Source organism: Brachycentrus maculatus, unplaced genomic scaffold (genome assembly GCF_059751285.1).
Source record: "Brachycentrus maculatus isolate JH-2025_06_01 unplaced genomic scaffold, ASM5975128v1 h1tg000206l, whole genome shotgun sequence".
NCBI lineage: Eukaryota > Metazoa > Arthropoda > Insecta > Trichoptera > Brachycentridae > Brachycentrus > Brachycentrus maculatus.
In genome coordinates this window covers 166,839-182,017 of record NW_028280957.1, presented here as the reverse complement: position 1 = coordinate 182,017, position 15,179 = coordinate 166,839, and the positions used below count along the sequence as shown (strand labels likewise).

The window sequence follows — 15,179 nt, the reverse complement described above, 5'->3', positions numbered from 1 at the left end:
ATGTTGGCCCTTTCTTCTATTAATTCCCACGTTTCATCCGACATCCATTTGGGTCGATTTGACGACTTCATTCCGAGAACCCTTTGAGCTGACGTAACTATGGCTGTTTTGATGTTATGCCATGTGCTTTCGATAGGGTCATTATCATCGGAATGTTGCTGCTCGAGTCCCTCCCTGACGGCGATATCATAGTTAAGCCAGGACATTGTCTCCTTCAGCTTATCAATGTTGACCTGACTCCTCTTCTTTGGCTTGGCAGTGCGGTTTAATTTCAGCCTTATTTTGCCTGTGAGTAGCTCATGATCACTATAGATATCGGCGCCTCTGTATGTGCGGACGTCTAGGAGTTCTCTACGATGGGCTGCAGTGTAAAGAAAATGGTCAATCTGCGTTTTTGTATTGCCATCGGGAGAAGTCCAAGTATACTTGTGGATATTTTTGTGAGGAAAAATTGTACCACCTATTAAGAGCTCATTTAAGGTTGCGAGTTCAATGAGCCGCTCACCGTTATCGTTAATGCAACCGAGGCCGTGGCTACCCATCACTGTTGGACCGAGTGCTACGTTGGTGCCGACTCTTGCGTTAAGGTCTCCCATTACAATGACGCGGTCCCTTTTCGGGACCGAGGATATTGCGGAGTGCAGAGAGTCGTAAAAAGCATCTTTAACGTGATCGTCGGCATCTTCTGTGGGGGCATAGCATTGGAGTATGGTTACAGAGCTATCTGTGGTTTTGAAAGTTGCGCGTAAAACTCTTTCAGAAATTGGTTCCCATTTTTGGAGGCAGCGAGCCGCTTTGTCTGTCATTATAAGTGCCAACAACTAACTGTGAGTAAAAACATTCTTTAAATTTCATTTTGGCATTCCCCTTATTATACTAAAAAAAAATGATCCCTTCACGTGATCACTAAACACGGCAACATATGCCCAAAAACTCAAAAATAGCAATTCGCTATGAGTGGCGACCACGAAGAAGCAATCTGCTACATATGGTTGCTATATGTCCATGTGAGCGTATGTACGTGTGAGTGTGTTTGTTGCAAATGAATGTTTTTTTTATATACCATGTATCTATTTGTGAAGACTTGTAATTGGCTTTGTGTTAATTGTTTTCTTTACTGTCATGTATTTGCAGCTTTTGGTTTTCCTAAATAAACAAAATAGGGTATTAACCGGATCCACGCGGCTCGCATAACCGTATGTGTTTTCATAAAACATTCCCTGTACGCGGCTGACATAACCGTTTGTGTTTTTACTTTACTCCAAGTTTCGAACCTCAGTTCAACTTGGAGGGATTTTTTCATGGTGTGGAACTTTGGATAAAATAATACGTCAATCCTTGGCCTTATGACATCTGTTGAAATATCTGACTAATAATTTGTAACATCACAAGGATATATAAAAGAACAGATCCCTGATTTTTCTTGCGGTCGGTAATTAGTCCGCGCCATTATCATGCCCTATATCTGTCTCACTCTCGCCGCTACGCATCGCCAGTGGGTAAGAGTGACACACGATGCGTGCTTTGATTTATTTATGTTACGATCTTATTTGTTTATATTACGATATATTTCAAGAATAATGTGACACGAGTGTATTATAGAGTACCAAAAAGGCACAATGAATCCCATTGAACGTTTTTGTTTAGGAAAATAAATCGTTTCTTAACTAAATACATGATAAAAGTAATCATATAAAAAAACGGCGAAATAACGCCGCGCACGGGCGTCTGTTAGGAACAAAGTGAACGCGGTTAAAAGGTTAAGTATACAGTTTGGAGAGGTGGGGAGAGGTGTCGGGTGTTACCAGTAGATGCGGCCGACGAGGTAGTCGATGGTGAGCCCGTTGGGCCAGTGCAGCTTGTCCTGCGCGAACACGGCCCGGTGGCTGCCGTCCATCCAGGCCCACATGATGCTGCTCACCTCGCGCAGCTTCCCCGGCCACTCCGTCCAGTACATCAACCTGCCAAATGCCGATCCAGATGTTAACACTCATTTTGACAAATAGGTCGGATACAATATTTTGTTTTCAAATATTCACACATTTAGAGTGATGTTTCGGTTTTTGTTTGAGAAAGTCAAATACATATATCTATTTAACCCGTAAGCTGCGCATCGCATCTATTGTCGTTTTTTATAGAAGAATCGTTGACTGCGCATCGCATGCATAGTCGTTTTCAACTTTACGTACTTATATCAACACCTATGGATAATTTTATGCACTTAAATTTGTTTTGAGGCATGGATGAATTAGTTCTCTTTGATTTAGTGTCATAAAATAACAAAATTATTTTAATTTAGTGTCAACTTTATCATAAATACTTCCGGTCGTCTCGTGGTCGGCGCGTGCTCTCAGTATTGTATAGTCTGTTCAAACGGTTTAGACGATCTAAATTATCATTAACTATTTTCATAATTATTATATTTATTAACTGTGTGGAACGAGAAGGATATTATAATTAACTAACAAATGATTGTGTAACACGGTGTTTTGTGATATTTTTGTAGTATTTTTTTGTTTATTATCGTGCCATGCTTCGAATACTGGAAGCATTTTACTATACGACCGCCAATTTTCTGCCGGGAGTCCATAAATGTTAATATGTATTTTTGTGTAAATACACTATAAAAACATAATAAGTAAAATGAATTGTGTACTGTGAACATCCATAATGGATATTAGAGTGACTTCCGAAAGTTTCATTACAAAAAATAGGCAAATGTATGTTTTTTTTGTCAAAAATATTGTAATGTAAAATAATCCAGCACGAGACGGAAAGTTTGACACTCGTAATTGAGCAGCTTAGAGGTTCAAGAACTGTCATTTAGGATTTGTAATTACCTACCAGCAATTCCCTAATACATATTTATTTAAAAAAAACACAAATAATATGGAGGAAACTTAGTGATGCAAAATTTACACACATATATTTTTTCTTGATACACGCCTATCACAATCCTAACAAACGATGGACATAAAAAATAAGAACAACCCTATCTCACAACCTGGCAAAAAGTCCTAACCACGACACTGAAAGACAACAATAACACAACGCAGTACTTTACACAACGATAACACCCTTACGATGCAGCACTTTAGATCAAACATCATTTAGAAGTGACAAATACAACGTCCGCTCTGTCAATTCCACAGCTGAGAGTCGAGGAACGACGCGCCACCAGACGCGGAGCGGTGCCGGACTCAGCTCTACAAGTTAGTAAGGTTAAATACCTTCAACAACTCCTTTAAAGATAGGATAGTTCAATTCAATTTATTCAATAATTAATATATACATTACAAACTAACATTTAAGGCGTATACATTAAAAGAAAAACAAATTAAAAAGTAAGCAAGACTCTTGTTAAATGTGTAGAAGAATCCCGCTTCGGAAAACTCCTTCGGACGCATGGAACAGATCAATATCCAATGTGATATTGTTCAACATAGCGGTAGCTCTTCCTACAGGCATAACCATCAGCAGGTTGGTCCTGTGTATAGGAATGTGAAACAATCTATGCCGACGCTGTCTTAGCTAACTATCGGGAACATACAGACCAATGCTCCGGATAATTTCAGGATTATCGATCATACCGCGCAACAATCGAAAAAAATGCGTTATCAAATACACATTCCTTCTAGTCTCTAAACTATTGTAGCCAAGCATACCCTAGAGAAACTCGGTCGGGTAGAGAACAAGGATAATAGCCGTACTCTCTCATGTAGAGATACCTCAAAAACTTCTTTTGGACTTTCTCTACCATAAGAGAGTACTTAAGCTCGTGTGGCCCCCAAATCATCGAGCCACTCGAGTCTACTTCGCATCAAGGAGTTATAATAATATAGTTATAATATAGTTACCCCCTGACTGGATGCAGCGCGATGGCGTGCGGGCTGGAGTGCAGCTCGTCGCGCAGTAGCGTGCGGCGGCGCTGCAGCGCGCCCAGCGGCGCCGCGGACACGCTGCCCAGCACCTCGTCCGTCCAGTACAGCAGCCGGCCCGCCCAGTCTACCGCCAGCCCCTCGCACGAGCCCAGCGCGCGCGCGCCGTGCCGCTCCGCCGATAGCAGCGTCTCGCGCCCGGTGCCGTCCACGCGCTGACGCTGGATGCTGTCCCTGAGGCCAAACTCCGACATATGAAACTATCGCTTCCAAACAGGAGCATATTTTTCAATTTTTCAAAACTCTGAGCCCGTATCTATTATATTTTATATTGATATTCTCATTCTAAAAGTTCAGTTTAAGTTTTTTTTTTTAAATATATGATGGCGATGCGAATATATTACTTTTGACAATGTCAAGATAATTTAATAATATTGCTTAATTATAAAATATGATAGACTTATCATTAAACTATAAATTAATTTCATATTATTGAAAAAAAATAACTAAAAGTTTGTAGATAATTGGGTTCCTGCTCGCCAGGATGAGATGGATATCTGTAGGGAGGGGAATAAGCGGGGCCGGAGTTTAAAAATTTTTTGGCATTTGGTCATTTATTGGGCAAACAAATAATATACGGTTGAGGTCTTCCTCTTCAAAACGACACTCGCAAATGGGGGAGTCAAAGACACCAATCCTCGAAAGGTGCTCTCTTGTACGGCAATGTCCCATCCTCATTCGACAAATGGCGGATGTATCTTTCTTGTTCATTGAAATTTTCCTAAACCAAAGACGGGATGGGACAGTAGGCTGAATGAGAGAGTAATGTTTTCCTTTTGATGTTTTGGAGATGTTCCGTTTGAGGGACCAGCTGGAAGACATATCAATATTTGGAATTGTTAAAAGGTCATCAGATGGGTAGTTAGAGAAATTTGAACTTCCATTTAAAACGCAGTTGTAGTCAATACATATCACCGGGAGGAGAAGGTTAAAAAAAATAAGATTTCTTTCCGACACTTGAGGGTGGACTCACTTTTGAACATCGGAGAAGTAGATGTAGTTCTCCTTGAGGTCGTAGTCCAGGGAGGAGGGCTGGCTCAGGTCGGTGATGGGGATCATGACCTGATGCACCTGCTCCGGGGAGATGGATATGGCCTTGATCATGGCGGGCCGACCCTTGCCGTATATCAGGAATTTGGGCTTGGTTATCACTGAAACAAATACAGATATACTTATTCATTTTACTAACCAACTTACTAATCATCACATCGCTGCCCGCAGTGTAATAAATTATGATTAAATTATATAAATTATATTATATTATGAGTCCATTCGCCAGGAACTACGCTTGAATGGCTTGACTCTGGCCAATATCTGTACGCGACGGATTCTCCAGTTCTTTGGACACGTTGCGCGTGGCAACGAGGATAACCTGTAACGACTAGTTGTGATCGGTAGCCTGGAGGGAAAAAGGGAGAGAGGAAGATCCCCCACACGATGGATCGATCAAATTAAGGCAGCAGCAGGCACCTCAGTGGTTGGAGCGCTACGTGCAGCGCAGTCAAGGGATAACTGGGGAAGAGTCATTGCTTCTGCAAGGGTCACAACCCTCAGCAATGAGGAATAAGACGGAGAAGAAGAAGAATTATATTATATTAATATTAAATTTTGGCTATGTAGCCACACCGTTGGGTTGCTGCGCTGACGTGAGCAGGATGGAAGCATTTCTGATACGAACTAGACCGAAGATTTCCGAGCGGACCCGACACTGAAGCGAGAGAAAGCGGCGAGAATTGCTTCGATCGTTGATTAGAACAGACGCTTTAACTAGATTTTAACTTTACTTGTTTAGCTCCGTATATTATAAATTATTTGTCATTATATGATTCCAGTATATAGTGTAAATTTTCATTTATTTAAATAAAGGAACCAACTATAAGTACATTCTTTCATTTTTATTCTTGTCACCAAATCCACATCACAACGGCAACACGCCATAATAAAACCAGCCGGAATTAAAATAGCAACTAGCTATAAATGGTGACCCCAGCTATAACATTAACTATACATTAACAAACACAATCACCAACACGTGATCACAAAACGCGGCAACAGGCCGCCCCAAAATAGCTATAAAAGTTGACCAAACAGCTATAATTTAGTAGCCGCGCTTTTAATTTAAGTTTGTAATGTGTACGTTAATTACAAACAAATAAATTGAAATTGAAAATTGAAATTTTCTGTAACTGATTTCAGTGCATTATTCCAAAACCGCAAATTTAAATAACCGAAACACAAACCGACCTTTGCATTCACCGTGCTCGTAGAGCATGAAACCCGGTCTGCACATGCAGTTGGCGTATGGCTGCATCGTCAGGTCTTTATACCCTGGAATGCATATATGAGCGCATCCCCCGTTGTGGATCTTGCAGGGGTGTTTCACTGAAAACAAACAATAGCAATCAACATTTTTTTCTTATTTGTTTGGGTACCGAGGTCCCGGGTTCGATTCCCAGAGGGGGGTCTAATAAATATAAGTGATTTATTCATTTTAACATTTATTCAACATTACCCTGGACTGGTACCCGAAGCGGAGGGCTGATCACCTTTCCTTCGTGTGTTAACGATCAAGATAACACTGCATTTATATGATGCAGTGCCCTATGCACCATTGGGGTGCGGATAAGGGTTCGAACGAATGTTTGGGTATTGTACAGCTTTGCATTTAAAAAAGTATATAATAAACAATAGTTACATTAACCTGTTAACCGGGCGGGACGCATAAATATGTCCAACGCAAACAATATCGGGTACGGAAAGGACATATTATGAATACGTCCTTGAAATATATGTTTATTATATTATATATATATGGACGTATATTTTTGGAAAAACAAAGATATTAGTCATCCATACATGTCTCGACATGAGTTTAGGACACGGAGTGAATCAGTATTCGCGCCCGTTACAAGTTGCGTAATTGGACAGCGGACCGCCCGGTTAACAGGTTAGCAATAATAAACATTACATTACATTAGCAAAAATAGTTACATTAATAAAAATAAAGCCAATTAAACAATTCCACATTTACGATATAATAACTATAAATAAAGAGATAAAAAAGGGTATGGTATAAAAATTATTTTGCGGGAAGGAGAAGGAAAGGAGAGGAATTAACGAGAGTGGTTAAAGGATTTTAAATTATTTTTCTATTATTTTTAACCCTATTGCACTCTTATTTTTTTTACACGGAATACCATCTACTCAATCGGGTATCATGTAAAAATATGAGGAAAAATTACAAGAGATAGTGGGGAGTACATACTATCAGCCTGCATCTGCTGGTGAAACATGTGCATGGCATATAAAGTACGTACCATCAGGCTGTCTCTGCTTGTGAAACACATGTACGGTGTAGGGCCTGGATATGTTGTTGTTGATGAAGACATGGTCCACGGCGTCGCGCTTGTTCAGCCTGATGATGGAATGGTTGTGCCAGGAGGTAACAAACAGGCTGGACTCAAACACGCTAACCGAGTATAAGTTTTGGACCTAGAAAGAAAAGATATGACATTATTTACTACACCATAACGGTAAGCTTGCCATGCTACCACCCAATGGTGCATATGGGACCGCATGACATTGATGCAGTGATGACTTGAATGTTAATAATACAAAGGCGAGGTGATCAGTTCTAAACTCCAAATTCTTATGGAAGAGGAAAATTTTCAATGTTACATAGATGACATTTTTCAATGGGCAGATAAAATTAACACATTTCCAATGCCATTTTTATCATTTTCCGTGTTATCCGACCTTGCCATGGGCCCTTTAGGTTGGATAATCGAGACTACTGTAGTCATACAAACTTACAGGGTGTCCCTTCTTCACGGTCTTCCTGTTGGCCCCGTCGTAGTCCACCCGCTCCACGAAGTCCAGGTAGGTGTCCACCCAGTACACGTGCTTGGACGGGATGTCCACGGCCACCCCGTACGGATACACGATCTTCTGCTTGACGATCGGCTCGCGATTGGTCCCGTTGAGGCCGCAGCGTTCCAGCGTCGGCGCCGAATGGCCCCACTTTGTGAAGAACATAATTCTGGAAGCAAAAATGGCAATTCCACAATTAGTTTTTTGTTTTATTTTAACCCTTATCTGGACCCAACGGTGCATAGGGCACTGCATGGTAGCGACGCAGTGTTATCTTGATTGTTAATTGCATGAAGGCAAGGTGATCAGCCCTGCGCATCTTGTACCAGTGAAGGTATTAAATCTTCTTCTACATCTTCTTTTTATAGATGTGCCTCCGCCTGTTACTCTTAAATAAATATGAGAGGGAAAATCGCTCATATTTATTTTGACCCCTCTGAGAATCGAACCTCCAACCTTATTATTATTATTTCTTAAAATCTACTGTGACACATGTTTCGATGCATTCCGTATCATTTTCAAACACCGTATGTGAAGCTAATTCTAAATTTTAGAGTTGGGTCCTTGGGACGTTGAAGGTTGAAGAGGGAGTAGGAGCTGTTCCTTATTTTAACTAACTAACTAACCATCACGCCGCTTCCCCGCAGGGTAGGCAGAGAGAATAGAACGCCACACCACTCTGTCTTCGCAAACATTCTTCGCCTCTTCCACGTTCATGCATCTCCTCATACATACCCGCCGATAGTTTCGACTCCTAACCTGACCACTTTCAAGTATTTGGCATACTTGATCGTGCCAAATTTTCCTCAGTCTTCCTCTGCTTCTTTTTCAAATTACATTCGCCTCATAAATTTGTTCTATTTCCATGAAATATTACCTGGGTTTAAAGAAAATTAAGTTGCGATTTATCATATATTGGGCCTTAAAAGTACAAAAATAAACAGATTTTGTTTTTGAATTTCACAAAGGGGAAATGTAACATAACTTTTTAGGTGGAGTTTGAAATAAATAATTTTTTGGTGTAAATATCTTACCCTCGGGTCGGGTCCAACGCGATTCCTCTAGGTTTACTGAGTTCAATCTCCAGGAGTACGTCGCAGGCATCCAGAGTGCTGTTGCACAGGATAATCACCTCTCTGAAGTCGTCCAGAAAGTACCAATTCCCCGACACCCAGTCCAGAGCAATCTGGTGGATAGCTGGAAATGTGGACCAATGATATACCGTCAGTAAAAAATTGATATCTATCAAAATTACAACTAACATGTGAAAGAAATACAACAACACGTACAAAAGACGAAAGATGTATAAACATCTTTCGTCTTTTGAAAATTAATACAATATGGAAGTTCAATAATGGGCAGAATAGTGAATGTTACACAAGTGTAAAAAGTACTCACTTGAGCCACTCAAATGTCAGGTCGTAAGCCCTAAATTGCTCAGACTTCCATTTTATTCTTGTATAAAAACGACAGATGGTTCATCTGAGTGGAGACACCTATAGTTATTATTTTTTTTTTTAATACTTGTATTTTTATTATTTACAAAAATACTTCACTTTCATACTATTTCCGTGAGCCTAAGCGGCTCATTATTAGAAATAGGTATCAAATTGTGGTAGAGTGGGTTCAAATTGAGAAACTCTAACTCAAGAGTCCGCGACACTAACCACGGGACCACAACCTGACACATTTTTATTGACATATATATTTTAAAATAAGGAATAACCCGCAAAGCCTCTACTTTTGGAGGGATAAGGATAGGGAAGGTAAATGTGAATATACATCACAAACCTGACGAATTGAAAATAAATCATTCTTAGAATTGGCAGGAATTGAACCCGTGATGCCAGTTTCGCTGTCGAGCGTCTACGCCACAACGCCTATCATCCGTAGGGTGAATAATCCAGTGTCCAATAGAATAAATAATAAGGATATTTCTTTTATTACTATTGTTAGGGATGGTACCAGGACTCTAAAGGTGGGGACTGACCGAGCATTTTGACGTAACGTCGCTCGCGGCGAGCACTCCGACTACGACTATACTGACTATACGAATGCTCGCATCGTAACGTGTTACGTGAAATTGCTTCGGTCACTCCTCACCATAATAGGAGTGATATTAATGACTTACATTCCAGTTCCGGAAACATAGTGGGAGATGGCATCACCCATCTCACATTCAAGTCATCCACGCTGGAACAGCTCAGCCATGACTTGGTCACCTTGTTGTGGATATAGCACACAGATCTGTGAACAGAACAAACAAACACAATTTCAAACATTTGCTAATGAGATGAAATTTTATTTATTGTTTCGGCATTAACTTTCACAAGGAGATCGGTTCTGTGTATAAATATTAAATAAATTTAAGATTAAAATAACCTCTTGCAATTATTTAGACATCTGAAAGTGTAATGGTTAGAACGTTTACATACCGTCACGGGTTCAAATCCCAGGTGTGATGTAAATATTTACAGTGAGGTTAAAAGTGAAAATAAAATTAAATGAAAGACCTGTTGGCAAAGTTGAAGTCCAGGGCGTGCGAATTGAGCAGCTTGACCGTGGAGTTGCCGGGCCACGGGGATCCATCCAATTTCACCCGGCGGATGTCTCGCTGGGTGGAGAATACTAGGGACGGCTCTTCTTCCAATGGTTCTGAAAGAAAACATAAAAATGTAAGAACATATCGTCAAAGCAGACAAAAATTAACCCTTTGCACTGGAATGTGTATATCGCCAACTTAGTCAAGATTAGAGACATCAATCACTCCTTTCAACAAAGTCATAAATCAAAAAATTTTACTTTCCAGGTGAACGTTTTTAAAGTTTAAAAATATAATACAATGTATTAAAAATAAATACCAAGCCACTTATTGAACTTTTCACTGTGCAACAGATCTTTTTAGGTAAAACCTAAAGGTTTTTTCTCCACTTGAAAAATATTAAGTATTTTTAAAAAAAAAAATTAAACAATACCTTATCTTCAAAATGCAAAAACAACATTTTCTGTCCTGTAGCGGGTAAATATTAAGTTAAAAATATGCCTATTTTGCTGGGATATAGTACATTTTTTGGGCATTCCGAAAACATGCACTACTTAAAATTGTCGATTTTTGATATTTGACGTTCTTGAAAGGAGTGAGCCATGTTACTATTCCATTATACTTGTGTGAATCTTTTTTTTTTGCATTTAATAATATAGTATATTACAAGTACAAAATATACTATTACATTGACAACAACAAAAAAAGATCCCACAAAGGCATGGCATGTTTGTAGGTACCGTAGAACGGAGCTACTTGAACTTTGATGTGTTACTTGAGCCCAGTACAATTTTTTTATTTAGATCTGTATTTGGTCTACAATAATGAACGTATCGACATGATTCATTGTTTCCCTGACAGGTGACACTTACTGTCACGATACGTTCATTATTGTAGACCAAATACAGATTTAAATCTCTTTTTTGTACTGGGCTCAAGTAACACTTCAAAGTTCAAGTAGCCCTGTTCTACGGTATACATTTTATTTTAAGTTTTATATGATGGTTATCAAAATAAAAATAAATTTAAAGTGCTAATATTACGTACAAATATTTGTATTTAACAGAAAACAAAAAACCAATAATTGAAAAAATAATAATAATGAGTATATGTATATTTCATATGCTATTCATCAAAAGAAGAAGCTACATAGATCCATTTTATTAATCCATTATTTCAACAAAATCTTAAATCGAAACAAATTTGAATAATTGGTGTCCATTATATAATAATAATAATAATAAACCCTTATCCGCACCCCAATGGTGCATAGGGCACTGCGTCATATAAACGCAGTGTTATCTTGAGCGTTCACACATGAAGGAAAGGTGATCAGCCCTCCGCTTCAGGTACCAGTCCAGGGTAATATTGAATAAATATTAGAGTGAAAAAATCACTTATATTTATTTTACCCCCTTGGGAATCGAATCCGGGACCTCCAGAACGGTAGCCGAGCGTGCTGACCATTACACTACGGAGGCGGACAAAAATATTATATAGTTATTATATAGTCCATTATATAGTCCTTACAAAATTAATTAAACAGTTTTAATTATATTGAAAAGTAAAGTATTCAAACATTATTTTCTTGGCGGCACTCAAGTAGTATGGCAAACGATGCATACCGCCTCTATGGTGACACTTCACTGTTTAGGTAGAGACGACCGGAGCATTTCGTCGTAACATAACGTCGTAACATCGCTCGCGGCGAGCATCCAAAACTATGGATAGAGCGCTCGGCTCGGTGTACTGAATGCTCGCATTGTAACGTGTTACGTATGCTCCGGTCAGTCTCCACCATTAAAGAAAAATCACCCGCCAAAAATCGGTTCAAACGACGATTGACCTTCCACGTATTATAATAGATTACCATTGATGGCAGTGCAGTGCGTGGAGTCCGTGAGTCGGTAACCCTCGACGCAGGAGCATATGAACGAGCCCACTGTGTTCCGGCACACCTGGTCACAGCTGCCGTCCAGCAGACATTCATTCAGATCTGAAAATCAACAATGTATACGTCTGTCGTTTGGAAATTTGGAGAAGCGTCAGTCACCCTAGGAGCGAGGAGGTATAAAAATATAAAAATTCAATAAAAATAAAACTAAAAATATAATTTTTTCATTAATTGATTCAATAGTCACTTTTTGACAATATCTATTCATTTTGAAATTTAATTTTACTTGGTAAATACCACTATTTCTTAAAATATATAAATAAAATTCACCGTATACGGTGTTAGATAATGATGCAGAATGCATTGAAACACGTGTCACAATAGATTTTAAGAAACAGTGGTATTTATCAAGTAAAGTTTTTTGAAAATAATAACAGGATATTTTTCATGAAAAGAGTTATTACATAATTTAAAAATTGTCCAGTAAAAAAATCAAAACGTAAGCAATAAAAAAATTTGAAAACGTAACAACAACAAAAAAACAAGCCTTACTGTAATAATAAAAAAAAGTGATGAAAATAATTTGATAATTTATCAGAGAATTCCTAGTAAAAAGTCTCAAGTGGCAACTGGCGATCTCAGTTGGGTTGTTTACCTGGGGAGGTCTTCACCAAAACGTTATATTTCCATTAAAAATGATTTTAAGTAGTCAGGAATTCTAGCTTGTAAAATTGTTACGTTTTGGTGCGATTTAATGGTTTCATATTGGTTTAACACAGGATTGGTTTTGTCGCAACTTTAATAAGATTTTGATACAATACAGTAAACAGAACAGATTCGCATTTAAAAGATTTTTGTATGCAATATTGGGAACCAAGTGAATGGTGCACTGAAATCAGTTATAGCAAATAAAAACCTATCAGCGGAAGCCAAACTGGCAGCGCACAACGGTGTCCTGGTTCCAACTCTAATGCATGGAAGTGAAACATGGAGTTGGCGAAAGAAGGATGAAAGTAGACAGAATGCAGTCGAAATGCGATCTCTCAGAAGAATGTGCGACAAAACGATGTATGATAGATGTGCGAATAGTGAAATAAGGAAGGAATGCAAAGCTGAGATAAGCATTATCGATAAAATTAAGAAAGTTGTGTCGAGATGGTTTGGACATGTAGAACGAATGGGTGAGGAAAGAACGGTAAAACAAATTTGTGAGGCGAATGTAAGTGGAAAAAGGAGCAGAGGTAGACCGAGAAAAACATGGCACAGGTATGCTAAATACTTGAAAGTGGTCAGGTTAGGAGTCGTAACAATCGGCAGGTATGTATGAGGAGATGCATGAACGTGGAAGAGGCCAAGAATGTTTGCAAAGACAGAGTGATTTGGCGTTCTATTCTCTCTGCCTACCCCTGCGGAGAAGCGGCGTGATGGTTAGTTAGTTAGTTAGTTGACTTTTTGGTGAGAACCTCCACATCTTATGTGCTGCAAACAAGTGGAAACATGCAAGCAGTACTCGGCTGTCCAAATTTAAAACACAGTAAGGGACATTTTTTTTTTAGTAGGTTTTTTTTGCATTTATGGACTAAATAGACTCTACTTAGTCCAAAAATGCAAAAAAAACCTACTACAAAAAAATGTCCCTTACTATGTTTTAAATTTGGACAGCCGTACTCTGGCTGATGCAATACGATACTTGCGCCGTCCGTGAACACTGCTCGTTCATAAGCATTGAGTATTTTATATGATATGAATAAAAAAATAATTTACATACCCACGCACTTGTCCCCTTTAGGCTCCTCCCCGAGCGGGCAGAAGCACATGGGGCCGTCGTTGGTGGCTCGGCAACCGTGCGAGCACTGCAGGCTTTCACACATGGCCGTGGAGTTTCCTGAAAAACATCAAACTCTATTGAACTATGACACAAATAAAAATGATCAACCTTCCCGTACTAATCAAACAAAAATTACACAATCCATATTTGTATGGAAATTGTAGTACGCAGAACCCAGCAGGTACCAACTCGCCACAGCATCGATAGTCATAGATTCCACGTCTGTCCCAACGCGCCGTCAGGCAGCAACTGAACGCAGTTCAGTTGTATCACTCTCTCATTACTCTCTTTGAATTCTGGAGATGTAAATTATATTTACTTATTATTGTTACATTATATTAATTTATTATTGTTACATTATAATGTGGTATTATTGTTGCATTTTTATAAGGAAATATATTTATAAATTTTCTTACTTTTTCTTTGCTACAGGGAGATCACAATTTTTATGAACCAAAAAATAGTCACTGACAAATAATTTTTTTATTTAATTTTATTACGTACCGACACTAATGTATGGAAGCGAAACAAGGAACTGGCAAAGGAAGGATGAAAGCAGAGTGAACGCTGTTGAAATGCGCTCCCTCAGACGAATGTGTGGAAATCTTTGTATGACAAAACTAAAAACGAAGATATAAGAAAGGCTGAACAAGGAATAATTGAAAAGATTAGGAAGAGTTTTTATGGTGGTATGGACATGTGGAGCGAATAGATAACGAGAGAATGACTAAAAAAAATTATGTGGCGAATGTGAGAGGGAAAACAGAACAAGGACGACCGAAAAAGACTTGACACTATCAGATGAATCAGAACCTAAAATCTGGCGGTATCAAAAGTCTGTGTAATCGGAGGGCATGTATGACTAGATGTATGGATGTGAAGGAGGCGAGGAGTGTATGTCAGGACAGAAGAGTGTGGCGTTCCATCCTTTCTGCCTACCCCTGTGGGGAAACGACGTGATGGTAGTAGTATTTAAACTGCATTTTTAATCAAATATAATTTTTAGGTAAAAATTGCTCAGGAGCTCAGAGAGCTCAAGGTTCAAACGGATAATAATTAATGTAGACTTATCTATAATAGACTGAGAAAGATAATGGATGCAAAATG

At 38.9% G+C, this 15,179-nt stretch overlaps 1 protein-coding gene across 1 annotated transcript in view; it reads right to left on the bottom strand.

Annotated features, from left to right (window-relative positions):
- LRP1 (LDL receptor protein 1) overlaps nucleotides 1–15,179 on the bottom strand; it is a 181,129-nt gene that overhangs the window by 124,097 nt on the left and 41,853 nt on the right. The window contains exons 5-15 of the mRNA XM_088263885.1: nucleotides 14,013–14,129; nucleotides 12,221–12,346; nucleotides 10,322–10,463; nucleotides 9,940–10,055; nucleotides 8,843–9,005; nucleotides 7,752–7,977; nucleotides 7,256–7,430; nucleotides 6,183–6,320; nucleotides 4,912–5,089; nucleotides 3,858–4,112; nucleotides 1,806–1,961 (exon numbers count right to left, since the gene is read on the bottom strand). Coding sequence (XP_088120011.1) covers nucleotides 1,806–1,961; nucleotides 3,858–4,112; nucleotides 4,912–5,089; nucleotides 6,183–6,320; nucleotides 7,256–7,430; nucleotides 7,752–7,977; nucleotides 8,843–9,005; nucleotides 9,940–10,055; nucleotides 10,322–10,463; nucleotides 12,221–12,346; nucleotides 14,013–14,129 — 1,792 coding nt within the window. The remainder of the gene's footprint in view (nucleotides 1–1,805; nucleotides 1,962–3,857; nucleotides 4,113–4,911; nucleotides 5,090–6,182; nucleotides 6,321–7,255; nucleotides 7,431–7,751; nucleotides 7,978–8,842; nucleotides 9,006–9,939; nucleotides 10,056–10,321; nucleotides 10,464–12,220; nucleotides 12,347–14,012; nucleotides 14,130–15,179) is intronic.